This window comes from Agelaius phoeniceus, chromosome 31 (genome assembly GCF_051311805.1).
Source record: "Agelaius phoeniceus isolate bAgePho1 chromosome 31, bAgePho1.hap1, whole genome shotgun sequence".
In the NCBI taxonomy this organism is placed as follows: Eukaryota; Metazoa; Chordata; class Aves; order Passeriformes; family Icteridae; genus Agelaius; species Agelaius phoeniceus.
In genome coordinates this window covers 2,857,439-2,883,766 of record NC_135295.1, presented here as the reverse complement: position 1 = coordinate 2,883,766, position 26,328 = coordinate 2,857,439, and the positions used below count along the sequence as shown (strand labels likewise).

General features: G+C 61.1%; 3 protein-coding genes and 1 long non-coding RNA gene across 8 annotated transcripts; 3 read left to right on the top strand and 1 right to left on the bottom strand.

The window, feature by feature from the left end:
- The first annotated feature begins 377 nt into the window (after positions 1 to 377).
- Positions 378 to 13,777, top strand: CLK2 (CDC like kinase 2). Of its 3 annotated transcripts, none has more exons than XM_054651313.2 (13): positions 378 to 553; positions 3,787 to 3,956; positions 7,416 to 7,650; positions 9,276 to 9,369; positions 9,717 to 9,783; positions 10,082 to 10,198; positions 10,418 to 10,584; positions 10,997 to 11,091; positions 11,346 to 11,475; positions 12,157 to 12,239; positions 12,450 to 12,529; positions 12,709 to 12,799; positions 13,115 to 13,777. In XM_054651313.2, exons 2-13 carry the CDS (start codon positions 3,787 to 3,789, stop codon positions 13,295 to 13,297), a joined length of 1,512 nt encoding a protein of 503 aa, XP_054507288.2. In that variant the 5' UTR covers positions 378 to 553; the 3' UTR covers positions 13,298 to 13,777. The 3 variants fall into 3 exon arrangements, with proteins under 3 accessions (XP_054507288.2, XP_054507287.2, XP_054507289.2); XM_054651312.2 differs by having other exon boundaries at positions 9,273 to 9,369; XM_054651314.2 differs by lacking the exons at positions 378 to 553; positions 3,787 to 3,956; positions 9,276 to 9,369 and having other exon boundaries at positions 7,514 to 7,650.
- On the bottom strand, positions 13,558 to 20,178 carry LOC143696235 (uncharacterized). The gene is made up of 6 exons (XR_013185661.1): positions 20,045 to 20,178; positions 18,910 to 19,123; positions 14,941 to 17,140; positions 14,150 to 14,199; positions 13,782 to 13,834; positions 13,558 to 13,671 (listed from the first exon to the last, which is right to left on the bottom strand). It is a non-coding gene; the product is annotated as an uncharacterized LOC143696235 (long non-coding RNA).
- On the top strand, positions 15,780 to 19,162 carry SCAMP3 (secretory carrier membrane protein 3). The gene is made up of 8 exons (XM_054651315.2): positions 15,780 to 15,914; positions 16,033 to 16,152; positions 16,229 to 16,349; positions 16,429 to 16,557; positions 16,708 to 16,867; positions 17,021 to 17,122; positions 17,203 to 17,320; positions 17,916 to 19,162. The coding sequence occupies exons 1-8, from the start codon at positions 15,798 to 15,800 to the stop codon at positions 18,060 to 18,062; spliced, it is 1,014 nt and encodes a 337-aa protein (XP_054507290.1). The 5' UTR covers positions 15,780 to 15,797; the 3' UTR covers positions 18,063 to 19,162.
- On the top strand, positions 19,370 to 26,258 carry ENTREP3 (endosomal transmembrane epsin interactor 3). 3 transcript variants are annotated; one of them, XM_054651307.2, is made up of 12 exons: positions 19,372 to 20,200; positions 20,787 to 20,843; positions 20,971 to 21,081; positions 21,213 to 21,338; positions 21,433 to 21,540; positions 21,692 to 21,852; positions 21,952 to 22,051; positions 22,135 to 22,219; positions 22,295 to 22,873; positions 23,183 to 23,251; positions 24,201 to 24,451; positions 25,306 to 26,258. In XM_054651307.2, exons 1-12 carry the CDS (start codon positions 19,982 to 19,984, stop codon positions 25,474 to 25,476), a joined length of 2,037 nt encoding a protein of 678 aa, XP_054507282.2. In that variant the 5' UTR covers positions 19,372 to 19,981; the 3' UTR covers positions 25,477 to 26,258. The 3 variants fall into 3 exon arrangements, with proteins under 3 accessions (XP_077048104.1, XP_054507282.2, XP_077048103.1); XM_077191988.1 differs by having other exon boundaries at positions 19,373 to 20,200; positions 23,186 to 23,251; XM_077191989.1 differs by lacking the exon at positions 23,183 to 23,251 and having other exon boundaries at positions 19,370 to 20,200.
- The last annotated feature ends 70 nt before the right edge of the window (positions 26,259 to 26,328 follow it).

The following is a 26,328-nucleotide window of genomic DNA, read 5'->3' as shown; positions in this document are numbered from 1 at the left end:
CCCTTCTGTCTTGCCCCGCCCCATCGCGGGCAGCGGAACGAGGAGAGGGCGTGGCTTGGAAGACGGTGGGCGGACAAGGGGCGGAGCTCCTGGAGGCGATGGGCGAGGATATCAGCATAGGCCCCGCCCATAGCTCGACCCCGCCCCTCGGGTCTGTCCCGCCGCCGTCAGGAGGGAGAGGTGTGGCTTCGGGGAGGAGGTGGGCGGGGCGAGTGACCCAGGCCCCGCCCCTCAAATCTCGCCCCGCCCCTCGGCCTCGCCAAGGCCGCGCCGCTGGGTCTGAGAAGGGGGCGTGGCTTAAAGAGGGATCCGTGCGGAACCGGTCCCGCCCCTCTGCTCTAACCCCGCCCACCGGCCCCACCTGGTGTGACGCAGCTCCGCGCGCCTACGTGCGTGAGTACGTGATCGCGTACGTGCGTGCGCGGCCCCGCGGGCTGGCAGGACCCGGATCGGCGGCGGCGGCGGCGGCAGGAGCTGGAGCGGGGCCCGGGGGCCCACGGCCGCCATCACGGATTTCCTGTGGGACAAGCGCACCGGGCTGGCTGCGAGGACGGTGCGTGGCGGTGCGGCGCGGTGCGAGGCCCCGCGGGCCGGGGCGGGGTGGGTAGGCCGCGGCCGGTGAGGGCGGCGCGGGGCGGGCCCGGTTTGTCGTTCCCGGCGGGGCCGCGGTGGCAATCGGCGGCCTGGGTGTTCCCGTGAGGGCGGCGGGGCCGGATGGCCCGGAGGGACCCGCTCGGGGCCTCCCCGCCGAGGCCGCCCCGCCCTCTCCCGGTGTCCCGGTGCTTCCGGGCCTGCACGGCGGATGCCCCACCCGGCGCGGCCGCCATCACCGTCCCCAAGCGGTTCCAGCCCCGCTGCGGAACGCAGCCCCGGTGCTCGTTCCACGGAGCCGGGCCTTGGCGGGCCGCCAGCGCCGCCTTCGCGCTCCCTTCAGTCCGCGGCTGGAAACCGCGGGGCTCGGGGGGAACCCCGGGCAAAGCCCCCCGTGCAGGCGGTACCGGGCCCGTGCCCCCGATCACCCCACGCCGGGGCCGGTTCGGCCTGTCCGAGCCCTGGCGGTGATGTCAGCGCTGGGCGGGGACGGGGACGCAGCCGGGGGCATTTTGGATGGGGGAAACTGCCGCGGGAGCTCCGGCTTTTCCTGGGGCCCTGGCACAGATTGCCCAGAGAAGCTGTGGCTGCCCCATCCCTGCGGTGTTTAATGCCAGGTTGGAGCAGCCTGGGCCAGTGGAAGGTGGCCCTGCACATGGCAGGGGGTGGGACTGAGTGAGCGTGATGGTCCCTCCCAGTTAACGTTCCATGATTCCACCAATTGTGCTTGGAACCCAAATCCGTACGGGGAATGTTTGAGAGCTGTGGGGCACGGCCTGGCAGGGTCTGAGGGGCTGCAGCCTCTGTGCCATCCCACCTCGGGATCTCCTCGGCTCCAGGCTCTCCAGAGGGGCTGAGCTGAGACCCCTGAGGGTCTGCAGGGCTCTGTTGGTGCCCTTTGGATCCCTTTGGCTCCAGGCTCTCCAGAGAGGCAGAGCTGAGGGTCTGCAGGGCTCTGTTGGTGCCCTTTGGATCTCCTTGGCTCCAGGCTCTCCAGAGAAGCAGAGCTGAGGATCTGCAGGGCTCTGTTGGTGCCCTTTGGGAAGGGAGGGTTTGCTCCTGGGTGGTTCTCCACTGACAGAGGGATGTGTGTCACCAATCTCCTGAGTTGGGAGGGATCCAAAGGCATCAGCACATCCTGATGTCCTTCCCCAGGACACCCCAGCAATCCCGGCCTGTGCATCCCTGGGAGCATTGTCCAACCTCTCCTGGAGCTCTGGCAGCCCTGGGGCTGGGACCATTCTCTGGGGAGCCTGGGCAGTGCCCCAACAACCTCTGGGGGAAGAACCTTTTCCTATATCCAGCCTAAACCTCCCTGCCACAGCTGCAGCCATTTCCTGGGGTGCTGTCACTGTCACACAGAGCAGAGACCAGAGCTGTCCCTCCTGGGGAAGCTGCAGCCCCCTGAGATCTCCCCTCAGTCCCAGCTGAAGAGACCAAACAGCCCCAGAGCCTTCCCCACCCTTGTGACCCAGTGTAGATGTCACTTGGCAGGAAACCTGAGGCATCTCTTGGGGAGCTGCTCTCTGCGCATCCATTGCTGGATCAAGCCTGATTAAGCCTTTTTCTGACCCAGAGATGGGGCAACTGAGAGGCATTTTAAAAACTTTTATTATGTTTATTCTCAGTTTATTCTATTCTATTTATTCTATTCTCTTTTATCCTATTTATTCTCTATTTATTCTATTCTATTTATTCTCAGTCTCATATGAAGGGTGAAAGAATTCAGATGTTATAATTCACGTCATCACAATCAGAAATGAACTCTTTCTTAATTACAGTACATCAGAATAATTTTTTGGCTTATTTAGCCACACCATGCTGTAAATACTTTAAAGCAAATAATTTAAAATTACCCCTCGTGGGTCCCACTACAATGCATCTTTCATACTTCTGTTTCTCCAAATTATCCAGTCTTATTTGCAAGGCCACCTTTTAAAACTTCTGCCAGGCTTTGAGGATTTTCTATAAATCCATTTCTCACATTGCCCAGGGGCTCTGGTGACATCCAGGGCTTCATTTCACATTCCCTCACCTCCCTTGGTGCTGCTTCCCTCATTCCTGGGCAGCTTGAAGAGAAAAGGTGCAAAAGCTGTTCCTGGAGCTGTGGGCAGTAGAGATGGGTGTGAGGAAGAGATACAAACCTGGCCATGAGAACCAGGGTTCTTTTTCTGGGAAAGGGAACGGGGCAGGATGACCATGAGGGGGTCTCACCCTGTCCTGTGGGGCTCTGGGGTCTCTCAGAGTTTGCTCTCCTCTCTCAGATCCCCTGGCACACTCACACACATTGGGTTCCTGTCCCATGCAGCTGTTAATGCTGCCCTGCTGTCCCCACAGGTGCCACAGGGTCCCTGCTGTCCCCACGGGTGCCTCACAGCTGAGAGGGGGTCTCCATGGGGTCCCCACGAGTGCCTCACAGGGTCCCTGCTGTCCCCACGGGAGCCTCACAGGGTGCCTCACTGTCCCTGCTGTCCCCACAGCGTCCCTGCTGTCCCCATGGGTGCCTCACAGGGTCCCTGATGTCCCCATGGGTGCCTCACAGGGTCCCTGCTGTCCCCTTGGGTGCCCCACGGGGTCCCTGCTGTCCTCGCAGGGTCCCTGCTGGTCCCACAGATGCCTCGCAGGGTCTGTGCCGTCCCCACAGGTCCCTGCTGTCCCCACAGCTGCCTCACAGGGTCTCTGCTGACCTCACAAAGTCCCTGATGTCCCAACAGATGCCTCATGGGGTCCCTGCTGACCCCACAGGTTTCTGCTGTCCCCATGGGTGCCTCACAGGGTCCCTGCTGTCCCCATGAGTGTCTCACGGGGTCCCTGCTGTCCCCATGAGTGTCTCACGGGGTCCTTGCTGTTCCCATGGGATCCCCACTGTCCCCATGAGTCCCTGACAGTCCCCGCTGTCCCCAGGGTGTCCCCACAGGGTCCCCACGCCTCCCTGAGTGTCCCTGGTGTCCCCGCAGATGCCGCACTCCCGAAGGTACCGCTCGTCGGAGTGCAGCAGCCGCGGCAGTTACCATGGGGTCCCCGCTGTCCCAATGGGTCCCTGAGTGTCCCTGAGTGTCCCTGCTGTCCCCCCGCTGTCCCCACGGGTCCCTGAGTGTCCGTGCTGTCCCCCTTCTGTCCCCACGGGTCCCTGAGTGTCCGTGCTGTCCCCCTTCTGTCCCCACGGGTCCCTGAGTGTCCGTGCTGTCCCCGCAGATGCCGCACTCCCGAAGGTACCGCTCGTCGGAGCGCAGCAGCCGCGGCAGTTACCACGAGCGCTACCGGAGCCGCAAGCACAAGCGGCGGCGGACGCGGTCCCGGTCCAGCAGCAGCGAGCGGGACCGGCGGCACCGGCGGGAGGACAGCTACCACGTCCGATCCCGGAGGTGAGCGGGGCTTCAGCTGCCCTCCTGCACGGGCTCACACGGGGGCTGGGCTGGGAGGGACCTCTGGGGTCACCCAGTGCTCAGGGACACGGCCGGGTGGGTTTGGGATGTGTCCAGAGAGGGAGGTGCCATGCTCGGCCTGGGCAGCTGTGCCAGTGCTCTGACATCCTCTGTGCCAACAACTTCCTGTCAGTGGGCACCGCTGAGAAGTGTCTGGCACCATCCTGGCACCTGCATTGGAGATACTGATGTGGGATACTTCAGAGAGGAAGGTGCCATGCTCGGCCTGGGCAGCTGTGCCAGTGCTCTCACATCCTCTGTGCCAACAACTTCCTGTCAGTGGGCACCACTGAAAAGACTCTGGCACCCTCCTGGCACCTGCATTGGAGATACTGATGTGGGGTGTCCTCAGAGAGGGAGGTGCCATGCTCAGCCTGGGCAGCTGTGCCAGTGCTCTGCCACCCTCTGTGGGAACAACTTCTTTGTGTTGGGGTAGAGCATGGTGTGTTTTAGTTGATGGTTTTGCTACCCATCCTGTCAGTGGGCACCACTGAAAAGAGTCTGGCACCATCCTGGCACCTGCCTTGGAGATATTGATGTGCAGTAATGAGATTTCCTCTCAGTCATCTCCAGACTAATGAGGCCCATCTCCCATAGTCTCTGCTCATTAAGAGAGATGCTCCAGTCCCTTAATCATGGCCCAGTCATCCCTACTCACCCAGGTTCCACGTGACCCAGGCCTGCTCTGAGCTGTCACAGCCTGGGCAGTGCTTGTCACCAAAGCCCCTCACTCCCCTCTTTGGGAAACTTCCCTGTCTGGCAGCCAGGAGCCCCTCTGGCAGTGCCACTGCACCACCTGAGCAGGGACTGAGGCTCCTTCACAGCAGTGGCTTCAGTGACCCAGTGTTTGCCCTGTTTGACTCCCTACACACCCCACACTCCCAGTCAGACCAGTTTCCTTACTGGCTCAGCCCTGGTTTCTCACAGCAGAGTCTCAGACATCTCAATCCTTAAAAATGGTTTAATCTTGGTGCAATAACAAAGTAACAGCTCCAGCTGCTGCCTTCAAGGAGGGATCCTGAACAAAGGACCCGCTGAGCTTTTATCCCTTCACAGTTTGAGTACAGGAAGGTCTGGGGTCCTCAGCTCTGAGTGTCCCTCACCTGGCTGGGACACAGATCCCTGTCCCCCTTGTTATGCCAAGGGTTGGAAGCTCATGGCCTCTTGCCTTAGGCTCCCTCAAAGCACTGCAAAAGTTTTGGTGTTCCAAACATAACAAGGACATGGAACTGTGGAACAGGTCCAGAGGAGGCTGGGGTGTTGTTAAGAGGATTGGAACACCTTCCTCATGGAGAAAGGCTGAGAGAATTGGGGCTGGGAGAGGTTTCCAGGCTGGAGAAGAGAAGGTTGTGGGAGAATTGGGGCTGGGAGAGGTTTCCAGCTTGGAGAAGAGAAGATTGTGAGAGAATTGGGGCTGGGAGAGTTTTCCAGCTTGGAGAAGAGAAGGTTGTGAGAGAATTTGGGCTGGGAGAGGTTTCCAGCCTGCAGAAGAGAAGGTTGTGAGAGGATTGGGACTGGGAGAGTTTTCCAGCCTGTAGAAGAGAAGGTTGTGGGAGAATTGGGGCTGGGGGAGTTTTCCAGCTTGGAGAAGAGAAGGTTGTGAGAGGATTGGGGCTGGGAGAGTTTTCCAGGCTGGAGAAGAGGAGGTTGTGAGAGGATTGGGGCTGGGAGAGTTTTCCAGCCTGTAGAAGAGAAGGTTGTGAGAGGATTGGGGCTGGGAGAGGTTTCCAGCCTGCAGAAGAGGAGGTTGTGTGAAGACCTCACAGCACCTTGCAGTGTTAAAAGGGGTCTACAAGGAAACTGGAGAGGGACCCTCCATGAGGAACTGTAGTGATAGGACAAGGAATAATAGGTATAAATTGAGAGAATTTAGGCTAGACATGAGTAAGATCTTCCCTGTGAGGGTGGTGAGACACTGGCACACTGGCTGGATGGGGCTGCCCCAACCCTGGCAGTGTTCAAGGCCAGACTGGACAAGGCAGTCTGGTCTAGGGCGAGGTGATGAAGATCTTCAAGTCCACTCCAACCCCTCAGCATTCCCCAGTGTAGCAATGTTTGGTCCAAAATTATTCTTTGTCTGCTTAAAAAGGCAAAAAGCCCAGAAGTTTCTCTCCCAGTTTGGTACAAAGACACCTCATAGGACCTTTGGGACTTCACCTCAGACCTGGGGCTGCCCAACTGGACAGAGGCCAAGAGGTCCAGCCTAGGTAATTTGTTGGACAGTAATTCACTAGAAAAAGAAGAGAACAAAGGAAATAATCCCTTTTGTGGGGTGTTTCAGCAGGAGCAAGGACCTCTTTCCCCTGGCTCAGTTTTCTCTGTAAGAGCTTTGTTATTTTGCCTTTTATTAAACCTTTTTCCATTTCCAACACTACCTCAGAACCCATCCTGTTAGTTTTATACCATTTGGGGTAGCTGGGATATCTCAGGTGTGCTGGGTTCCTCTGAGAGCAAGGACCTCTTTCCCCTGGCTTGGTTTTTCTCTGTAAGACCTTTGTTACTTTGCCTTTATTATTAAACCTTTTTCCATTTCCAACACTACCCCAGAAGCCATCCTGGTAGTTTTATACCATTTGGGGTAGCAGAGCTATCTCAGATGTTCTGGGTTCCTCTGAGAGCAAGAACCTCTTTCCCCTGGCTCAGTTTTCTCTGTTAGAGCTTTGTTATTTCTCCTTTTATTAAACCTTTTTCCAACACTATCTCAGAACCCATCCTGTTAGTTTTATACCATTTGGGGTAGCTGGGTTCCTCTGAGAGCAAGAACCTCTTGCCCCTGGCTGGGTTCTTACCTGTAAGAGCTTTGTTATTTCTCCTTTTATTAAACCTTTTTCCAACACCACCTCAGAACCCATCCTGTTAGTTTTATACCATTTGGGGTAACAGGGCTATCTCAGATGTTCTGGGTTCCTTTGAGAGCAAGAACCTTTTTCCCCTGGCTCGGTTCTTACCTGTAAGAGCTTTGTTATTTCTCCTTTTATTGTTAAACCTTTTTCCAACACCACCTCAGAACCCATCCTGGTAGTTTTATACCATTTGGGGTAGCTGGGCTATCTCAGGTGTGCTGGGAAAGCAAGGACCTCTTTCCCCTGGCTTAGTTCTTACCTGTAAGAGCTTTGTTATTTCTCCTTTTAATAAACCTTTTTCTAACACCACCTCAGAGCCCATCCTGGTAGTTTTATACCATTTGGGGTAGCTGGGTTCCTCTGAGAGCAAGAACCTCTTGCCCCTGGCTGGGTTCTTACTTGTAAGATCTTTTTTATTTCTCCTTTATTAAACCTTTTTCCAACACCACCTCAGAGCCCATCCTGTTAGTTTTATACCATTTGGGGTAGCAGGGCTATCTCAGATGTTCTGAATCCCTCCGAGAGGGACTGACCCCTCCCCTCTCCCCACGCCCAGCTACGACGACCACTCAGCAGACCGCAGGGCCTACGACCGCCGTTACTGTGACAGCTACAGGCGCAACGACTACAGCCGCGAGCGGGGCGACGCCTACTACGAGCCCGAGTACCGCCACTCGTACGAGTACCGGCGCTCCCGGGACCGCGAGGGCAGCTACCGGAGCTGCAAAAGCAGCCGGCGTAAGCACAGGCGGAGGCGGCGCCGCAGCCGGTCCTTTAGCCGCTCCTCATCGGTGAGTATCCTGCTGTGCCGTGCCTGCCCTGTAACCTTTCTCTCTCTCCCAGGTGCTGAGCTGGGTAAGTAGAAAATTCACTTCTTAAATGCTCTGTCGGAGTCGGCTTGAGCTCTGTGTGTATGTGTGTGTGTGTGTGTTTTTTAGAGGAGTTTTGGTGCAGAGTTGTTGCTGCTCACGTCCCTGCGCGCCGTGGTTGGCGCTGCCCGGTGCCAGCTGGGCACGGGTGGCTCAGGCCCTCTCTCAGTGGGAGGACAGGAGTGCCCCCCGAGGCTGGCGGGTCCCCAGGGTGGTGCTGCATCTCCTCCCATTCAGTGATGCTCACAGAGGGCTGTGTAGGAGCCCCAGCCAGGCAGGGTTTGTGCAAGGCTCGAAGAGCCAGCGCTCAGCTGGTCCCAGTCCCAGAGAGCCTGGGACAGGTGACTGCCCCTGTGGTCCCTGTTTCGGGCCTTGGCTCTGAGCAGGATCCTCCTGGGTGGGCCCAGCTGATTTGGGCTTTGTGGAGGAGCAGAGCTTTTGGAGCACTCAGCTCAGGTGGAGGCAGAACCATCCCAGGCTCTTCCCGGAAGCATCCCTGGCTTTCTCTTCTTGTCTGTTCTGCTGTTCACCTTCCACTTCTGTTAGACCCCAGACACATTCTCTGCTCTGTGTGTGGAGCTCTCAGTGTTGTCTGGTCTGTTCTGGCTCTGTGTCCAGGGAGGGGATTGAGGGCTGGATTTGGGTCCCAAGTCTGCTGGCTGGTTGCTCCCAAGTATGGGGATACTTAGCTGAGGAACCGAAGGCAGGAATTTTCTCTTCTCCAGCATAAACCTCTTATCTGCCTCATCCCAGGGCTGTCCCTGTTCCCTGTTGGGTTCAGCTTCTCTTCTGGAAGTTAGTCCTTCCAGGATTAGCCTCTTTGGGGGAGGGTCTAGGAAGAAGTGTCCATCTTTTCCCCAGGCAGTCACTGGGAACTTTCCGTTTTGGATGGATCATTGTATCTAAAGCCGCTTTTCTGAAATCTCCGAGTTCATCTTTCCCTGAGTGTCGGGGCTGGGGGAAGCTGTGTGGGCGGTTATTGGAGTGGGATAGGGGTGCCTGTGGGGGCAGCCTGGGCTTGTGCAGGAGCTCCCAGCCAGCACTTGCCTCCTGCTGCCCCTGCTCTGCGGCGTGCTCAGGCTGTCCCCAGGACCCGAAGGCCGGTGCTGTTCCTCTCTGAGCCCCCGTGGGAGCAAGAACAGCCAGCCCTTTCCATGCCCCTCAGCTCCCTCACTCTGACAGCTCTGCTGTCACACTGGTTCGGGTTGGGGCTGTTTGTAGGTTCTTTTTTTTCTTATTTTTTTCTTTTTTTTCTTTTTCTTTTTTTTTCTTTTTTTTTTCTTTTTTTTTTTTTGCTACAACGAAAAGCAAACTGTTTTTTTCTTTTCTGAGCTAGTGTGTTGTATCTTGACATGTTCCCTTGCAATATCCCTATCGTTATATATTCCTCTGTGCCGTATGAATTGGCTGGGAATCTCCTCCTGCAACCCCTCCTCAAACAACCATGTGAATTTCCAAACCAACCAATGCGTGACGCTGGCTGCTGCTGCGCTGGTTTGAAAATCTGATTGGTGAATGATGAATTCCCTGTCTGCCTGGGCCAGCAGCGGAGTCGACAGAGCAGCAGAAGGGCCAAGAGTGTGGAGGACGACGACGAGGGGCATCTGATCTATCGCGTCGGCGACTGGCTACAAGAAAGATGTACAGCCAAATCGTAACATAATTTAGCTCTCTAGTTAAGCTCCCATCGCAGTCGCAGATCTGTCTTATCTTTCTGTTTCATTTTATTTTCATTGTTTATTAAAGAGAAAACCCTCTCCTTTTCCTTCCCCTTTTGTTAAAGCTACGTTTATATTGTGTATTGTTACTGAAGTGCCAGGGAATTAGGGCAGCTGCCTTGTGCAGCCGGTGTCAGCCTTCCGCTGCTCCGGTCTCTCCAGCTGTGTGCAGGTTAGGTGTTGCAATGCATTCTCCTCTGCCCTGTGTATCACTGCAGCCAGGTCCTGCTCCCTCTCTCAGCTCCTTCCCTCTCCTTCTCTCCCTCCCAGATGAGATTATCAGCACCCTGGGGGAAGGGACCTTCGGCAGAGTGGTGCAGTGCATGGATCACCGGAGGTATGTGGGGAAAGGGGAGACCGTGGCTGGCAAAATGTGGGAGCCTGGGGGTGAAAATCAGTCTCTTGGTTTCCAAGATCCTCTGCTGCTCCAGGCTCTCACCCTCTTTGTGTTGCCCAAGTGCTGGGGGAAGCTTCTGGGTTGTTTTGTAGGGAGGGAAAGGGGCACCATTGGTAGACAACCCTTAATAACAACCTGCTTGAGCAAGGGAGGTTGGTCAGAAGGTCCCTTTCACAGGGCACAGCTTCTTTTACCTGCTCAGGGCTCACCTTGTGCTTCCTTCCTGTTTCTTCCACAGGGGTGGTGCACGCGTTGCTCTGAAAATCATTAAAAACGTGGAGAAATACAAAGAGGCTGCTCGACTGGAAATCAACGTGCTGGAGAAAATCAACGAGAAGGATCCTGAGAACACCAAGTGAGTGTGCTCTTGGTGTTCAGCAGGAAGGGCTGGTTTCAGGGCTGGGGTGGAAGAAGTGCTGGGTGTTGTGTGCTTGAAGGTGATCCTAAATAGTTTTGGAAGCACCTTGGCTTGCTGTGAGGTACAGACTGAGCAGGGAAAGGAGGAGCCTGACACAGGGGTGACACAGCTGAGTGGTGCCTGCAGAGCTGTTCCCAACTGGAATGTTTCTGTCAGTCTCTGTGTCAGGATGTTTGACTGGTTTGACTACCATGGCCACATGTGCATCTCCTTCGAGCTGCTGGGGCTCAGCACCTTTGATTTCCTGAAGGATAACAACTACCTGCCTTACCCCATCCACCAAGTACGGCACATGGCCTTCCAGGTGTGCCAGGCTGTGAAGTGTAAGTGTTCCCTGCTGCTCTCCCCCTGCTTTGGGCTGACCTGGGGAGCTGAGTAGGTTGCACTTTTCTGCAACTGGTGGCCCAGAGCAACAAGTTTTTGCTGTGGTTCTGAGCCTGAGCCTTCCTGCCCCGCTGGGAATGAATCCTCTTCATTTTCTGGTGCTTGTGGGCTGGCAGTAGCTCAGAGCACTCCAGCATCCACCCCCCTGCACCTTCTGGCAATCAATACAATAAATCTTTGTGCTTCTACTGAAGCATCGTGGCCTGGGCTTTGCCTGGCTGTTCACACCCAGGTTGAAATGTGGGTTCAACTGGTGCCAGTATGAGCAAACTGAACCAATGATGGCTTTTTGGAGGGGTGCAGCCTTGTTCTGCTTCTCTCCCCTCACCCAGGCTCTGTTTTCTCCCTCAGTTCTGCATGACAATAAACTCACCCATACTGACCTCAAGCCAGAGAACATCCTCTTTGTGAACTCTGACTACGAGCTCTCCTACAACCTGGAAAAGGTAACACACTGCCTCACTTGGCTCTCTCTTGGTGTCCCTGACCCTGCCAGAGGGGTCAGACACAGCCCCAGGGGATGTGGGCTCTGTGCAGTCCTTCAGGGCTTTGCATCATCTGCCAGTGCTGAGTGAGCCATGGCTGCCGCTGGGAGCTGCTTTGGGGCTGCTGAAGCTTCCCCCTCCCGTGGTGCCCTCAGCTGGGTAAGGCAGGGGCTGGAGGGGCTGCCAGGTGATGGATGCCATTGTCCCCCCTGCAGAAACGGGATGAGAGGAGCGTGAAGAGCACGGCCATCAGGGTGGTGGACTTTGGCAGTGCCACCTTTGACCACGAGCATCACAGCACCATCGTGTCCACCAGGCACTACCGGGCCCCTGAAGTCATCCTGGGTAAGGTGCCCCTGGGTCTGCCAGGGCAGCTGTGCCCCCTGTACCCCGCTGGGATAGGGGGTGTTGGGCTTCCACATCGTTCAGGAGCTTTCTGGCTTTGCCCTGGGAGACGAGAAGTGCTTGATTTAACAGCTCTGCAGTGCTGTTTCCTGGGAACTCCATGGTTACAGCCCTGTCATTGTTCTGGGTTTGTTCCATCTGGGAAAAAAGAGTTTCAGGGGGGACCCTCTCACTCTCCACAGCTTCCTCATGGGGGCTTGGGCTCTGCTCCCAGGGAGCAAGGGACAGGACAAGAGGAAATGGCCTCCAGTTGTGCCAGGGTTGGACATCAGCAGGAATTTCTTCCTGGAAAGGGTGGTCAGGCAGTGGAAGGGGCTGCCCAGGGAGGTTTGGAGTCCCCATTCCTGGAGGTGTCCAAGGAATGGCTCGATGTGGCACTCAGTGTCCTGGACTGGGATTGGTCACAGGTTGGAGTTGGTGATCTTGAAGGTCTTTTCCAACCTTGATGATTCCATGATCCACCACCAGCTGGGCAGTGTATTGCCAGCAGAGCACCAGAAGCCTGGCTGGAATAGGATGTTATTTGTTTTTTTTTTATTAGTTATTTATTTTTAAAAGAAAGAGGGATTTGGACTCTTGTGTTGTAACTGGATCATTTATTTAAACAACATTGTTTTTCAGAGCTTGGCTGGAGCCAGCCCTGTGATGTGTGGAGTATTGGCTGCATCATCTTTGAGTATTATGTGGGTTTCACCCTTTTCCAGGTGAGAACTGTGTTGTGTGGGTACTTCCCAACTGGTGAGAGGATGCTGGCTGCTTCCCTGAGACTGATGGGGGTCCCTCCATCCCTGCAGTCCTGTGGAAACACCCAAGGTGTTGGCCAGGAAGGGGTTCTGGGTGGGGGAACACCCAGGGCTGGAGGCAGAACCACTGGAATCTATTCCATGCCTTCCCTTTACATTTCTCTCTCCCAGACACATGACAACAGGGAGCACCTGGCCATGATGGAGAGGATTTTGGGGCCAATTCCTTCTCGAATGGTCCGGAAGACAAGGTGAGCAAGGCCAGCTGGGCCCTGCAGCTGTGCCAGCCCTCCTGCTCCACGGGCAGTGCTTCTCCCTGAGGGAGATCCCACTTTGGAGCCAGCTGTGTCCCACTGGGGCTGGCCCCTTGCTGCTGCTGCAGGGTGTGCTGTGCTCAGGTGTAACCTGCTGCCACCTGTTACTCTGACAGGAAACAGAAATATTTCTACCACGGCCGCCTGGACTGGGACGAGAACACCTCAGCTGGACGCTACGTTCGGGAGAACTGCAAACCACTGCGGGTAAGGCCTCCTCAGATTCCCCCTCTGGGCAGGCTTGGGCCAGCAGAAGGGTGGTTGAAGGGAGCCTTGGCTGTCCCAGCAAGTCCCAGCAATAGGAAGCTGTAGCAGCCCGAGTTTCATCTCAAGTGGAGGACGAGGAGAACATGGAAAGTTCAGGAAGTGCCTGGGGAAGGGAGGGTGTGTGAAAATCTGTCAGTTCTGGATAGAGAGGAGTGCAGAGCTCAGCTCCAGGCTGAGAGATGGTGTGAACAAACCAGGGAACATCCCAGGATGGGATGTGGCCTCCTTGAGCCTCACCTTCCCCTCCACCTGCAGCGATACCTGACCTCGGAGGCCGAGGACCATCACCGCCTGTTCGACCTCATCGAGAGCATGCTGGAGTACGAGCCCTCCAAGCGTGTCACCCTGGCTGAGGCCCTCAAGCACCCCTTCTTTGACATGCTGGGCATGGAGCCCAGCACAAAAATGTGGGACTCGAGCCGGGACATCAGCCGGTGACGCCACAGGTGCCAGCCAGCCCTCGGATTCTAGCCCCCGTGGAGGCCTGTGTGATTTCTATTCAGACACTTGGTGCTTTTTTTTTTTTTTTTATATAAACATGAGATGAACTTCCTGGACACGTTTGTAAAGCTGTTAATATGTGAGATACTGTAAATAGCCCAGATTCTGTCGGCCTAGGAGCACCACGGGCCTGACCTGCTGTCGCTGCTGCTGTTCTTGTGAGGTGAGGGGGGTCTGTGTGTCCGTGCTGTAAATACCTCTTGTCCTGTGTTGCTTTGTCTCCTGTTCCTGCCCTCCTCGGTGTAAATACTCCAGGACTCGCAGCTCTCTGTAGCTTATCTGTTTCCTTGTAAGTTATGGAACTGGTGGGACTGCATGGGAATTATTTTTTGGATCAATGTCATAGCCCATCCCCACACCAGAGTTTTATAAGAATTTTGTACAGTCTTTGTGAAAAATAAATATGAAGTGAATAAAGCACCTGGTCTGGGTTTGGCCTGACAGCAGCTGATCCTGGGGTCGTTCTGCTGTTCCCTGTGGGGGGAAGGAGAGGGATGAGAGGAACTTTGTGGTCCAGCTGTATCCACCAAGCCTACACTGAATAGGAGCTGCTGTTGGCCCTCAGGGCTGCAGCTGGACCTGAGTGGATGCTGTTGTGTGGGGCAGAAAACCAGGGACTGGCCCTTTCTTCATGCCCTGGGTGCAGTGTTGGCGTGGGAGGCAGAGAAGGGACAGTGGGGCCCTCAAACAGGGCTTCCCTGAGTGATGATGGTCCCTCCATCACTGCAGGCCTGTAGAGAATACCCAAGGTGTTGGCCAGGAAGGGGTTCTGGGGTTCTGTTCTCTTACCTGAAGGAACCTCTCAGCCTTAGTTGGGGAGTGTTGGCTGCTGCTGGTGGCTGTTGGAAAAGAGGCTGTCAGGAGCCCACATCCAGCTGTCCTACTGTCCTACATCCACCCCAGGGCTGGCTGTGGCTTTTTGACTCTTCCCAGCTCTGCAGGGAGGCTGGGCCCTGGTTTGGGCTGTTCCCTGGGTGTTTTCTGGGCTGTGTCACAGCTGATGGCAGGGGGAGAGTCTCGCTGGGATGGGGATGACACATGTGCTCTGCTGTGGCACCATCAGGCTGTGCCAGGCTGTCACCATGCAGAGGGGAAAGGAAATGTCTGGTTTCACCTGGAGTGAGTGGGGGGAGCCTCAGGAAGGGGACACTGAGCCATCTCCATGGGCCTCAGGAAGGGGACACTGAGCCATCTCCATGGGCCTCAGGAAGGGGACACTGAGCCATCTCCATGGGCCTGTGAGAGCCTCAGGAAAGGTGACACTGAGCCATCTCCATGGACTTGTGAGAGCCTCAGGAAAGGTGACACTGAGCCATCTCCATGGGCCTCAGGAAGGGGACACTGAGCCATCTCCATGGACTTGTGATCCCAGCTCACTGAGCTTGGGCTGGGAGCCCTCACTGCCTCCTGTCCCCCTGCCCCTGTGCCCAGCCCCACCCTGAAGCTGGAGGAGAATTAAATTGACTGATTCATACCTTAGGATTCAAGAAAATAAACTCATGCTGGTGTCCAAACCCCAAATCCACAGCTTCCACCTCTGCCAGGAGTAGCTGCAGGTTTGGGCTGAGGTGGGAGCTCACCTGTGGGATTCAGATGTCACTCTCAGTCTGTGCAGAGTGTTTTTAGAGTTTGCTGAGCAGCGGGAGGGGACAGGGCAGGGACAGGTGCATGTCCTGCTCCCGGGATGCTCAGCAGGACCCGGGACAGGTCAGTGTGCAGTCCCCGGGCAGCTGGAGGGGAAGGATTTGGAGATTCCTATAAATAACAGCTCCAGGAGACACAGGAGAAATTCCCCAAGTGCTCGTCGTGCCCGAGTCCCTGGCTGGCTGTGGTGACAGCTGCTGGAGCGGCCCCCGCGACCCGCGGGGTAACGCCTGGGGGGACGGGGGCGCTGCGCGGGCAACAGGTGAACGGTACCGGGGCTGCCCGGTAAGAGCAGGGAGCCGGACCGGGGGAACACGCAGGAGGAGCTGCTGTCCCGGCAGGTCCGGCTGGGCGGGGACCGGAACATGGGGAACCCGGGGGGTGATGGCAATGGATACCGGGACACGGGGCGGTGACGGGTGATGGATACCGGGACACGGGGCGGTGACGGGTGATGGATACCGGGACACCGGGAGGTGATGGGCGATGGATACCGGGACACCGGGGGGTAATGGGCGGCGGATACACGGTCGGGGGTACCCGAAGGAAGGGCGGGCCCGGGGGTTGGGGTGGGGACGGGCGCGCTGCACGTGACCCCGGGACACGTGGCCGCGTCACGCGCGCGCCCCGCCCGGCGCGGCTCCGGCGCGTGCGCAGCGGCCCCCTGCGGCGGGGGTCTCCCCGATGACGTCACGGCGCAGCTGAACCAATCAGCGGCGGGCAGGGGCGGGGCCTGGCGGCGGCGGCGGCGCCGGTCCCGCGGGTCCAGCGCGCTCCCGGTCCCGGTCCGGCCATGGCCCAGCGCGGCGGCCCCGCGGTGCTCCCGGACAACCCCTTCCAGGACCCCGCGGCGCTGCAGGCCCGGCCCGGCGCTGTGCTGGATGGCTACAACCCCTTCGAGAGCGACGCGGTGAGCGGCGGGGCCTGCCCGGGCACCGGGGCCTGCCCGTGTACCGGATCTTCTTCCCGGGCACCGGAGCCCTCCCCGCTGCCGGCGCGGGTCTCACCTCTCTGCTCTTCCCCTGCAGCCACCGCCGCCCTTCCAGACCCCTTCGGTAGCGCCGCCGCCCCCGGTACCGGCGGCCGCGCAGCCCCCGCGGAAGGCGAGTCCCACCGAGCCCCGCAACTACGGCTCCTACGGCTCGCAGGTACGGGGGGAGGCGCCGCCAGGCCGGGACACGGGCACCGGCGGGAGCCCAAGGGTTGTGTCCCCCCTCTCCGCAGGCCTCGGCCGCCGCCGCCACGGCGGAGCTGCTGAAGCGGCAGGAGGAGCTCAACCGGAAAGCGGAGGAGCTGGACCGGCGGGAGCGGGAGCTGCAGAACGCGGCCCTCGGCGGTTCCCAGAGTGAGTGGCTGCGGGGCTGGGCAGGGGTGGGACCCCCCCGGAGCCCTCCTCGCTCCTCCTCACCCCTTTCCGTCCGCAGCGAGGCTCAACAACTGGCCCCCGCTGCCGTCCTTCTGCCCGGTGAAGCCGTGCTTCTACCAGGACATCCCCGTGGAGATCCCTGCTGACTTCCAGAAAACAGTTACAACCATGTACTACCTCTGGATGGGTGAGTCTGCAGCGGAGCCTCGGGGCAGAGCCTGGCAGCAGGTGAAGGATGAATTTCCTGTGCTGCTGCGGCGGGGAAACGGGGATGAACAGGTGGTTGTGGGGGCTGGGGGAGCCTGGACGGGCTCCTGAGCTCTGTCCTGTCCCTCAGCCAGCACCATTGCTCTGTTCCTGAACTTCCTGTCCTCGCTCGCCTGGTTCTGCGTGGATCCCACATCCGGCTCTGGGTTTGGCCTCTCCATCCTCTGGGCTCTGCTCTACACGCCCTGTTCCTTTGTTTGCTGGTACCGGCCCATGTACAAAGCCTTCAGGTGTGTCCCGAGCCCTGGGCACCTGCTCCAGCTCCTGGGGGCCTCTGGCTCTGCAGGATGTGCTGTTCCATCCCGAGCTCCCTGTTCTCCTGCTTTAAGGAAGGTTTGGGAGCTTCCTTCTGTGGCCTAACCGTGCCCATTTCTTCCTCCCAGGAGCGACAGTTCCTTCAACTTCTTTGTCTTCTTCTTCGTCTTCTTTGCCCAGAACGTGATGTATGTGCTGCAGGCCATTGGCATCCCAAACTGGGGATTCAGGTGGGCCATGTGCTGACCCTACAAAGGCAAGAGGTGGGTGGGGAGGAGGGAACCTGGGGCCACAGCCTCTTGTTTTGCAGTGGCTGGATCCTGAGCCTGATAGCGCTGCGGACTAACACGGCCGTGGCCGTGATGATGATCCTGGTGTCCTTGTCCTTCACGGCAGTGGCTGTGCTTGGGATCATCATGCTGAAAAAGGTGGGTTGGGATCAAAGCCTGCAGCCAGAGCCATCCCTCATCCCTTTCGGGGGAGGTTTGGGCCATCACAACTCTGTTTAACTGGGACCTGCAACCAGAGCCATCCCGTTGGGGAGGTTTGGGCCGTCACAAGTCTCTTTACCAGGGGCCTGTAGCCTGAGCCATCCCTCATCCCTTTTGGGGGAGGTTTGGGCCATCACAGCTCTGTTTACCCAGGGTCTGTAGCTAGAGGCATCCCTCATCCCTTTTGGGGGAGGTTTGGACCATCACAGCTCTGTTTACCAGGGGCCTGCAGCCTGAGCCATCCCTTTCAGGGGAGGTTTGGGCCATCACAGCTCTGTTCAATTGGGGCCTGCAGCCTGAGCCATCCCTGATCCCTTTGGGGCTGTTTGGGCCATCACAGCTCTGTTCACTCAGGACCTGCAGCCTGAGCCATCCCTGATCCCTTTGGGGAGGTTTGGGCCATCACAGCTCTGTTCACTCAGGACCTGCAGCCAGAGCCATCCCTCATCCCTTTTGGGGCTGTTTGGGCCATCACAGCTCTGTTTCCCAGGGCCTGCAGCCCCAGCCCTGACCCCATTCCCTCCTGCCCCAGATCCACTCCCTGTACCGCCGCACGGGTGCCAGCTTCCAGAAGGCGCAGGAGGAGTTTGCAGCCGGGGTTTTCTCCAACCAGGCCGTGCGCACGGCCGCGGCCAACGCCGCCGCGGGCGCGGCCACCAACGCCTTCCGTGCCCCGTAGCCGTGCGGGCCCTGCCCCTCCCGGCGCCCCGGGGCTCTTCCCGAGGAAGAGGAAACCCGAGTCGCACTTTCACTGGATCCCCATCGGCTGTCAGAGGCTGCCTCATCCCAGCTTGGAAGTGCTGGTGCCTGAATCGTCTGCTGCTCTTAACCCCCTTTCCTCACGGACAGAGGCTGTTGTGGTTTGTGCTGGTCCCCTCCCCTCAGCAGACTGGGGGGAGCAGGGTGGGGAGCCCTGAGCCATCGCCCTCCCTTCCAGCACCAGCTGCTGGGGTCAGGAGCCTCCCCAGATGGCTGGAATGCTGCTTCCAGGGACTGGAACGGTCACTTGCCTTCCTTGTGCTCTCCTGTTTCCCCACCTGGTGATGACGCTTGTGCTCCCTTAGGGTGTGGGAGGGTCCCCTGCCCCCCGTGTGCCCTGGGACCCCCATGCTCTGCCAAGAACGTCATCCCCCTCTTCCTCCTGGGGCTTGCTCCAGTGGGATGAGGATGGGGCTGGTGCTTTCCCCAGGGTGTCTCGTCCTTTTGTCCTGTCCCTTTCCCCATCCTCTCCCTCTCTTCAGGCCCAGGGATGAGGAGAACAGGGCAGGGACAGGCAGAGCTCGGGCAGCTGCTGCTTGTGGGGATCCTGCCTTTCGTCCATGTGGAGCCCAAAGCCAGGCTGGGTGCCGAGGAGCAGCCCTGGCGTTTACATGGCACCCCTTTGCCTCCAGGGAGGGCTGAACAGCTCCTGCAGCCCCCTCCCCACCCGCTTCGAGGACTGTGACCCCCTTGCTGCCCCCAGCACCCTTCAGCCAAGGCCTTCGGGGGCTGAGCCAGTCCCGGTGTGCAGCCCCTCGCCCCCTTACCTGCCCTCTGTCCCCTGTCCTGGTGTCCCTGGGGATCCCCAGGACAGGTCTCACGCGTTCTGCTTCAGTCCATCTCCTCTCGGATGCTCCGGGGCTGGCGAGAGGCTTTGTGCCTTCAGCCGTGGGGGCCGGTGCCCTCCCGGTCCCGCTGCGGCCGGGGCTCCTCCGGGCGTCCCCGCCTCCTCCGCTGCTCCCCGTGTGCTGTTCCCGACCGCTCCCGGTTTATTTAAGGAATAAATGAAGGTTCACACCCCTCCTTCGCCATCTCCGTGCGCCACCCGGGGCTGGGGGGAGCGGCGGGGCCTCTGCCGGTGTCGCGGCTCCCGGGGCCGGTGTGGGCGGACTACAGCTCCCGTCGTGCCGCACAGGGGCGGCCCCGGAGCGGGCGCGGCCAAGCCCCGCCGGCCTGTGGGACCGTCCCCGCCGCTCCCGGCGCTCCGCCGCCCGCCCGCCTCCAGCTGCGGCCCCGGGCGCTCCCGGAGGGCGCGGCGGCGGCGATGCTCGGCCGCAGCCTCCCGCCGCTCCGGCGTCCCCGCCCGCCGCTCCGCGCGGCGCCGGGGCTGCGGGGCGCGGGGCGGACGGACCGCCGGTAGCCGCCCGCCCCTACCGGTACCGGGACCCGGCCCTGCGCCCGCCGCCGCCCGCGGAGGATGCTCCGGTCCGGAGCGCGGCTCCCGCCTGCTGCCGCTGCCCCGGGGGCCGCGTCCCGGGCGGCGGCTCTCGGACCCCGCGGGGCGGGATGAGCTCCCGGCGGGGGCCCGGTGCTCCACCGACGGCCAGGGAGGAGGCGGCGGTCCCGGGACCGCGCTCCGTGTCCGGCCGGCGCTTCTAGGCCGGTTCTGTTCTCCGCGGAGCTTCAGGCGGCCCCGGCTCCGCGTGGCCGTGGGCGCTGCCCGAGCCCCCCCCGCCCGGGGCAGGGAAGAGCCGCCGTCAGCATCCTCCGGCAAGGCCGAAAGGTGGAGCCCGGCCCGTTCCCGCAGAGCGGCTGCTCCTGCTCCCCGCGGTCCTGGCGCGGTGCCGCCGCTTGCCCCGGGGCTCCGGGGCCGGCCCCGAGCCGCCGCCCGCCGCGGCCATGCCCTCCCCCACGGACTCCAGCCGCTCGCTGACCGGCCGCAGCTCCCGCAGCCTCACCCACCTCCGCCTCCAGCGCACCTGGCTGCAGGTCCTGCTGGTCCTGGCTCTCGTGCAAGCCATCCTGGGCGTCCTCATCGTCACCTTCAGCCTGGTGGCGGCCACCATCACCCCCTCCACCAAAATCCGGCACTCCTGCCCGTCCTGGGCCGGCTTCTCGGTGAGTGCGGGGCCGAGGCGGCGCGGGGAGGGGGCTGCGCTGCCCCCCCGGGACCGAGCCCGCCGCCGGTCCCAGGGGAGGGCAGCCCCGCTGCTCCCCCACCCTCTGCCCGTTCCTGCCGCGGTGCATTGTGGGAGAATCCCAAGGCCTCCCCCAGGGTGACTCTGTGAGGGATGGGGACCCCCGGGGCGTGCGGGGGAATGTCTGGGGTCCGCAGCCACGGGCAGGGAGGGGTGTGGGGGCACCACTGTGACCACAGGGCAGGGACGGGGTGGCGATGGGGGCTCTGCTCTGTCTGCTGGGTATTGGGGTGGGGGCAGCACCCGGGGTCCTCCGTGGTGACCCTGCAGCACGGATGCTGGCCTGGGTTTGCTGCCCAGCCAGAGCAGCCCGCAGTCCCCAGGCCCTGAATCAGCAGTTTCTCCCATCTCGTGGCGCCAGGGCTGCTCCTACAGCCCCACTGCTCCCGGGCTGGCTCCAGGCCTGCAGGGACCAGGGGGCTCTGCCCGTGGGCAGGGGCTGCTCTGGCCCCTCTGCCTAACAGAGCCTTCTCCCTGTGCTCACCCCGGGGCTTGTGCACCTGCAGCTGGCACTGTCCGGGCTGGTCGGCATCGTCTCCTGGAAGCGGCCGCTCACCCTGGTGGTAGGTGTTGGGGGGACACCCTTCCGCAGGCGGGGGAGCCCAGGATGGGGAGGCCGAGCAACCCCCGTGCCCCCGGGTGCTCTGCCGGCTCCCTGCTCCGCCGGCAGCCCCTCTCCTCCCGCTGCAGATCGCTTTCTTCACGCTGCTCTCGGTGCTGGGCGTCATGCTGAGCCTCGCCGGCTCCATCCTGTCGTGCCAGAACGCGCAGCTGGTGAAGACCCTGGAGGCCTGCGAGAGGGTGAGGCCGAGCAGGGACCCCCGGGCTCATTGCTGGCTGTGGGGGGCTCTGGGGAGCTGGTGGGATGTGCTGGCGGCTCTCAGGGGATCGCCCGGCATCCAGAGCTTCCTCGCAGTGTTTCTTGTCGCCAGGAGAGGGACACGTGTGTCTGCTGCCAGGCCCGCTCGGAGCCCCCGCCCGCCTCCTGCAGCCAGCAGAGCGAGCAGCTGACCATGTTCCCCAACGCCAACTGCCGGAGCATCCGTGTGGCACTCAAGGTGGAGGAGCAGGGGGATGCAAGGGCTCCCTGGGAAGCGGCCGCACCCCCGGCCATGCTCGGCGGGCTCTGCAGCTCACCCCACTGCTCCCCAGGATCTCCTCTTCAGTGTCTGTGGCTTGACCATCTTCTCCACCATCATCTGCATGCTCTCTGCTGTCGTGTGCTGCATCCAGATCTTCTCCCTTGACATCGTCCATGTGGTGAGTGCCAGCTCTGGCCCAGGAGCAGCAGTCCCAGGCTGGGGTGGTCCTGGGGGTACCAGCCAGATGCAGATTAAAGCCCAGGATGCACATCCCTCGCTGGATCTCAGGGCAGGAGGTCTCAGCTCTCCCTTGTCCCCTCTCCCTGCAGCTGGTCCCACAGCGCTCGAGCTCTGTGACATTGGAATGCACGTCCCCACCTGACACCTTCCTGCAGAGCATGATGGACTTCGAGGAGTTTGTGCCTCCAGTGCCACCTCCCCCCTACTACCCACCTGAGTACACCTGCAGCTCTGAGACAGATGCACAGAGGTACCAGCTGGGAGCGAGGCTGGTATGACAGGGGGGTCCGTGTGCCCCCAGGCTGGGCTTGTCCCACCCAGAGTGGCTTTTCTGCTCTTGCCTCCACAGCATCACCTACAACGGCTCCATGGACAGCCCCGTGCCTCTCTACCCAACCGATTTCCCCCCATCATACGAGACTGTGATGGGGCTGCGGGGAGACAGCCAGGTGGGGGCTGTGGGGCCGTGGGCAGGGCAGGCTGGGCAGGATGGGCTCCAGCTCAGCTGAGCTCTGTGCCTGCTGCCCCACAGGCCACCCTGTTCGACTCACAGCTGACAGAGGGCTCCCACGCCTGCACCTGCGACCGTGTCCCCTCCATCGTGCTCAGCGGGGAAGGTGAGGGCTCCTCCCCCCGGGCACGTCCGGCTCTTCCAGCAGCTCCTCAGCCGTGCCCGTCCTCTCCTCTCGCAGTCTCCATGGACAGCGGGTCCCTGATCATGTCCGAGATCATGGACATCCCCGGGGACAGCAGCCCCTCGGAGGACTCGTGCCTGCTGGAGCTGCAGGGCTCCATGCGCTCCGTGGATTACGTCCTGTTCCGCTCCATCCAGCGCAGCCGCGCCGATTACTGCCTGAGCGTGGACTGCGTGCAGTGCAGCCACCACGCCCGCAGCCCCACGCTGGCCCTGCAGGGCCCCTTCGAGGAGATGCCCCAGCCCCGCGTGCGGGGCGAGCGCTCCTATTCCTGCTCCACCGCGGAGCCCGGCCCCGACGGCGGCGTCCTGGTGGGGGGAGCCGTCACCCACAGCTGCAACCGGCTGGTGGGGCCGGTGCGCTGTGCCGGGCCCTGCTTCCCCGAGGTGCGCCTCAAGGACAAGGGCTCCTCGCTGCAGGGACGCGGCGGTGGCCGCCACACGGACACCGCCACCGCCGGCCGCCCCCGGCGCAACAGCGAGACCTCGTGCCCTTCGTCCCCGGCCCCGGGGCTGGCCCCGCGCCCGCTGCTGAGGTCCCACAGTGACCCCGGCGTCCCCATGGCCGGCCGTGCTGGTAGGTGACAATGACGTCCGGGATGGGATGGGATGGGATGGGATGGGATGGGATGGGATGGGATGGGATGGGATGGGATGGGATGGGATGGGATGGGATGGGAGGGTGGCAGCAGCGTCTGTGCGGTGCGGCCGGGATGTGCCGCAAGGTTTGGCTGCGGTTTTGTGCGGCCAGGTGGGATTAGAGCCAGTCTGGGATGGAACGGGGCGAGCAGGGGAGCTCTGCTGGGCTGGGAGCAGGGGTGCTGCAGGGTTCTGCTGCCTGGGGTGTGCACGGCTGCCCAGGCCTGAGCGCTCTCTCTGCTCCCAGCAGATTTCAGGGAAGTACTTTATACCAAAGCACTGGAGGACACCGTGTCTGACTCCTCCGCTGATACAGGTCAGGGCACTGGGGTGTACTGGGAGAGAAAGGGGGCGTGGGGGGTGTCTGTAGCCCTCTGGGGATTGAACTCACCCTGCTGGGGCTGGGACAGTGGGGACCAGTGGTGGGACTGCTCCTGCTGACTGGGGATGGGACACAGCAGGACCCCAGGGCTCTGAGGACAGGTCTGCTGGGAGCAGCGTCCTGGGGTGTGACAGTGGGGACAGGTCAATCAGAGCAGTGTCCTGGGCCTGACAGTGGGGACAGGTCCATCAGAGCAGTGTCCCAGGTCTGATGATGGGGATGGATCCATCAGAGCAGTCTGACAATGGGGACAGGTCCATCAGGGCACTGTCCTGGGCCTGACAGTGGGGACAGGTCCATTAGAGCAGTGTCCTGAGTCTGACAGTGGGGACAGGTCCATCAGGGCAGTGTCCTGTGCCTGTCAGAGCAGTGTCCTGAGTCTGACAATGGGGACAGGTCCATCAGAACAGTATCCTGGATCTGACAGTGGGGACAGGTCCATCAGAGCAGTGTCCTGTGCCTGTCAGAGCAGTGTCCCAGGTCTGATGGGGGGGATGGATCCATCAGAGCAGTGTCCTAGGTCTGATGACAAGGATAGGACTGCCAGAGCAGTGTCCTGGGTCTGACAATGGGGACAGGGCCATCAGAGCTGTGTCCCTGTTCTGATGACAAGGACAGGACTGTCAGAGCAGTGTCCTGGGTCTCACAATGAGACAGGTCCATCAGGGTAGTGTCCTGTATCTGATGATGAGGACAGGACTGTCAGAGCAGTGTCCTGGGTCTGATGGTGGGGATGGACCCATCAGAGCAGTGTCCTGTGCCTGTCAGAGCAGTGTCCTGGGTCTCACAATGAGACAGGTCCATCAGGGCAGTGTCCCTGTTCTGATGACAAGGACAGGACTGCCAGAGCAGTGTCCTGAGTGTGACAGCACCCCTCCCACAGGGCTGTGCTCCGAGGCCTGCCTGCTCCACCGTTCCCACTGTGACTCCCCGCCGCTGCTCCGGGCTGGCTCCGTGGGGAAGAACAAGCTGCCACCCTCCAAGAAGGTGCCACAGCAGCTGTCAAAGACAACCACCCGCTCCCTGGGGGACCTCAAGGGCTACCGGGGCACCCGTGGGCTGGTGGCCAGGTTCCTGCAGAGACCCAAGCGCAGCATGGAGGTGTCTGGGCACAGCTTCCATGGGCACAAACAGGTGGGTTCTGGAAGCTACAAGGGATGGGCAACTCCTCCTTCCCAGAGAACTCCCATCCACGCTCCCCTCCCTTCTCTCCTCATCAACACCTCCACCCTGGCCCTTCCATTGTTTCCCTTCCCCTGCTGCACCCCCATTGTGTGGGCACCCTGGCTGCAGGCAGAGCGTTCTTCCTGCAGCACTGTCCTTGCCCAGCCCTTCCTGGGGGGCAGCTCCTTTTCCTTGATCCCCACTGGAGCCACAGCTGGGAAAATCATTCCTGTTGCAATGGCTTTGGCTTTGCCCCTGAGTCACTGCACCTGGAGGCAGCTGCTGGGACATCCCCACAGCTCAGCTTTACGGGAGTCCTTGCGCAGCCCGGGAGGCCTTGACGGGAACCAACCTGTCCCAAATGCCAGTGTGGGCGCGTGATGCACGCCTCTGCCATCCCTGTCACCTCTGTCCTCCTGCCCTGTGTGCTGCCTGGCTGTGCTGGAGCGTGGGGGGGATTGAGCACAGGGGGGTGAGCACGGGAGGGTGGCACAGACAGGGGTGCCTGGGACAGGGGTGGCACAGACAGGGGTGCCATGGGCATGGGTGCCACGGGCAGGGATGCCATGGGCAGGGGTGTCACCAGCAGGGTCCACGGGCAGGGGTGCCATGGACATGGGTGCCATGGGCAGGGGTGTCAGGGACAGGGGTGCCAAGGGCAGGGGTACCATGGGCAGGGGTGCACGGGCAGGGGTGCCATGGGCAGGGATGCCATGGGCAGGGATGCCATGGGCAGGGATGCCATGGGCAGGGGTATCACGGACAGGGATATCACGGCCAGGGCTGCCATCCCTGTGGCTGCAGCCCATCCCCATGGCTTGCAGGTTCCCTGGAGTGCCTGGCCAGGTGCAGAGCGGCCCCACGACGGGATCCACCTGCAGAGCTGCGGGGACCTGAGCTCCACCTCGTCCCTGCGGCGGCTCCTGTCCTCGCGCCGCCTGGAGCGCGGCCGCCCGCGGAGCCTCAGCGGGGCCTGCAAGGAGAGCGCGCTCTGAGGGCACGGCCGGGCAGGGACCCTCCTCCCTGGGGGGGAATCCTGCTCTGGGCTCAGCCCTGGACATTGCTCGGACATTGCTGCTGCTGCTGCCCCGGTGGGGCTGGGCCCTGCACTGCTGCCCCGGGGGTTCGGCCGGGCCCCTTCCCCAAGCAGGGCTGGGGTTCGGGGCTGGTCCCCTGGGGTGTCTGTGGGGGGCTGGGACAGCTGTGCCTGTCCCCTGCCTGTCTGGGATGGTTATGCCTGTTCCTTGCCCTATTCCTTCTTCTGGACATGCCTGTCCCTTGCCCTGTCCCTTGTGCCAGCTGTGCCTATTCCCTGGGATGGCCACGCCTGTCCCCTGCCCTGTCCCATGTTGTGGCTGTGCCTGACCCACGCACTGGCCATCCCCTGTCCCCTGTGCCAGCCGTGCCTGTAGCCTGGCATGGCCGTGTGTCCCCTGTGCCGGCCGTGCCTGTCCCCTGCCCTGGCCATGCTGTCCTTTGCCGTGTCCCTTTGGCTGGCTATGCTGGCTTGATCCTCGGTCCAGGACGACCTTGCCTGTCCCCTGTGCTGGCCCGGTCCCTGGCCTCCTGTGCCAGCGTACCCCGGAACTGCCATGCCTGTCCCTTGCTCTGTCTCCCGTGCCCGTCTCCTCTCCAGGCCCCCCGCCCTGTTCGGTGCCGGTCCCGGTGCTGGCCGTGCCCGTTCCTCCCCGCCCGGCTGCGCCCGGGCCGCGCTGCGGGGCCGGTCCCGCGGCCGCTGCCCCTCGCTAGAGACCGAATAAAGGTGGTCGCCGCCGCCCACGGGGCCGGTGTCACGGGGCGGGCGGGGCCGAACGGGGCGGGGCGGGCGGTCAGCTGACCGGTCACGG